The 2,500-nt window shown below is 44.3% G+C and overlaps 1 protein-coding gene across 3 annotated transcripts in view; it reads right to left on the bottom strand.

Moving 5' to 3' along the window:
* LOC119590052 (organic cation transporter protein-like) overlaps positions 1-2,500 on the bottom strand; it is a 38,309-nt gene that overhangs the window by 12,985 nt on the left and 22,824 nt on the right. For all 3 annotated transcript variants that reach the window (XM_037938793.1, XM_037938795.1, XM_037938794.1), the window contains 3 exons: positions 1,623-1,702; positions 1,092-1,276; positions 542-739 (listed from right to left, as the gene is read on the bottom strand). In XM_037938793.1, the coding sequence (XP_037794721.1) occupies positions 599-739; positions 1,092-1,276; positions 1,623-1,702 (406 nt within the window). In that variant the 3' untranslated portion in view covers positions 542-598. The remainder of the gene's footprint in view (positions 1-541; positions 740-1,091; positions 1,277-1,622; positions 1,703-2,500) is intronic.

The following is a 2,500-nucleotide window of genomic DNA, read 5'->3' on the forward strand; positions in this document are numbered from 1 at the left end:
CAAGTAGTCCCTCATTGTCCTATGCCCATTCCTAATACATTTTTCCAGTCCGATTACATAGCTTTCGCCATTCCCCAGTCCTTCTCGAGTACCCTTACCAGCCATACGCTATTTCCCAATCATTTCCCAGTTCTCTTATATATCATTCGCCAATCCTTCCCGAGAACCGTTACAGGTCATGCCCCATTCCCCAATTATTTCCCAGTCCTTTTACATAGTTTTTCCCATTCACCCAGTTATTTACCTTCCTTTTTTACATATCAATTCTCATTCCTCTGTCCTTTTCAGTTCCTTTACCAACCATTCCCCATTCCCCTTACCAGCTCACTCCCCAATAATTCCCTAATCGCTTATCCCCTTCCCAACCATACCCCATTCCCGAATCAGTGCCCTTACCAGCCATTCCCCATTCCCCACTCCCTGTTCCCTATTCCCCACTCCCTGCTTCACATTCTCTATTCGCATCCCCCACTCCCTGTTCCCAATTCTCCATTCTCTGGCCCTCATTCCCACTCCCTGTTCCCCATTCCCCACTACTCACCTTCCACTTAGCCTCCTGCGTCCTTGACCATCAACACCACTCCCTGTGCTCGCCCCACTACCTGGGCATGGCCTCGACCTCCTCCACAGTCTCGGGGAGTCTGCTGTGGCCTGTTTCGGGCAGCAGGAGGGCCAGCAGACCGGCGGCGACAGACAGCAGGCCGAAGACGGTGGAAGGGACGGCGTAGTGGACATCGCCCTGGGGGGGGGGGAGTGATTTTTTTGTTTTTAACGTTTATTCTAGTTGTCTGTGTCTCTGTTATTTCTTTAGTTTTTATCTTTCGTTTTTTATATGTATATTTTCTGTATTTTTAAAAATAATATTGTTTTATTTTTTATTTTCTAACGACATAACACACACACACACACACACACACACACACACACACACACACACACACATATATATATATATATATATATATATATATATATATATATATATATATATATATATATATATATATATATATATACATATACATACATACTTACCTATAACCCTACAAACAGATCAAACGGCAAACATCAGCACGGAAGCAACGACTCACCAGCAGATCGACGATGAAGGGCGCGAGGGCGGAGCCGATCCGCGCGCACATCGACGAGGTCCCGACGCTGATGTTGCGCACGCCCGTCGGCACGAGCTCGGCGGAGTAGATGTAGGCGACGCCGAAGGCCGACGAGTTGAAGAACTTGCCGATGGTCGCGAGGGTCAGGTTGAGCCATACTTCCTCTGGGGACGAGGAGGGGGAGGGGGGGGGAGGGGGTAAGGGCGTTGGGGATGGGTGACGGGGTGGAGGGTATGGGGGGGAGGGGGGTTGTAAATGAGGATGGGTGTAAGTGTGCGGATGACATATCTGTTGACTCTGATATAAAGATCACAATAAACACACACACACACGCACACGCACGCACAGACACACACACACACATATACACACACACATAATATATATATATATAATATATATATATATATATATACATATATATATATATATATATATATATATATATATATATATATACATATATATATATATTGTGTGTGTGTTTATACCCAGCCACACGCCCCCTACCTTTGGGCACAGCAAGGATGAGCAGGCAGGCGGCGCCGCAGATGATGAAGAGAACGCACAGATTGAGTCGTCGTCCGAATCTACAGCAGAGAGTAATTTTCGTTGTGTTAGTGACGCATGAAAGATGTTTTCTGTTATTATGTTATTATACAACATGATAACATTTTCGTCGAATTAATTTTCTTTTTATTTCTTAATTTTCTTTAAAATATTTTGGACTGTCGATTACAGGACTTTATTATGCTAATATCCATAGCTAAAAGTTGCATTGCTATAATCCTCAATAAGATTTAACATTACACAATTTTGGGAAAGAAAATATTATGTACCAAAAATACCTGGAAACGAAATGAAATAAAAAGAAATAAAAGAAAAAAAAAAAACACCGCATCAAGCACTAAAGTTGACAATTTTCAAACCTTTACTCTTTCATTATCATCCCTTTACTCTCCCCTTCTCTCCACATCATTCTTTCACCCTCTCCTCTTCTCCCCGCCTTTCCCTCATCCTCCTTTCCCCTCTCCTATTCACTCTCTCGTATATTCTGCTTCTCTTCTTTTTACCTCCTACCCTTTACGCTTCTCCCACCCTTTAACCCCTCTCCCCCTTCCCCTCGTCCTCCCCTCCTCCCTCATCTATCCCATTCTTACATCTTAACATATCTCATCTTCCAACATTCTGACCCTCCCTCTCCTAGCACTCCCACATTTCCCCATCACCCCTCCCACCTCATCTTCCCCAGTCCCTCCCCACCTCCCTCCTCACCTTCCTCTACCATTCACCCTTCCTTCCCCTCTCTTCCTCTCTCCTTTACGCCCCTTTTCCTTACCCAACACCCTTTAAAATATTATCAACTGGCGATCTTAACACAGCTTTGC

This window comes from Penaeus monodon, chromosome 26 (assembly GCF_015228065.2).
Source record: "Penaeus monodon isolate SGIC_2016 chromosome 26, NSTDA_Pmon_1, whole genome shotgun sequence".
Taxonomy (NCBI): Eukaryota; Metazoa; Arthropoda; class Malacostraca; order Decapoda; family Penaeidae; genus Penaeus; species Penaeus monodon.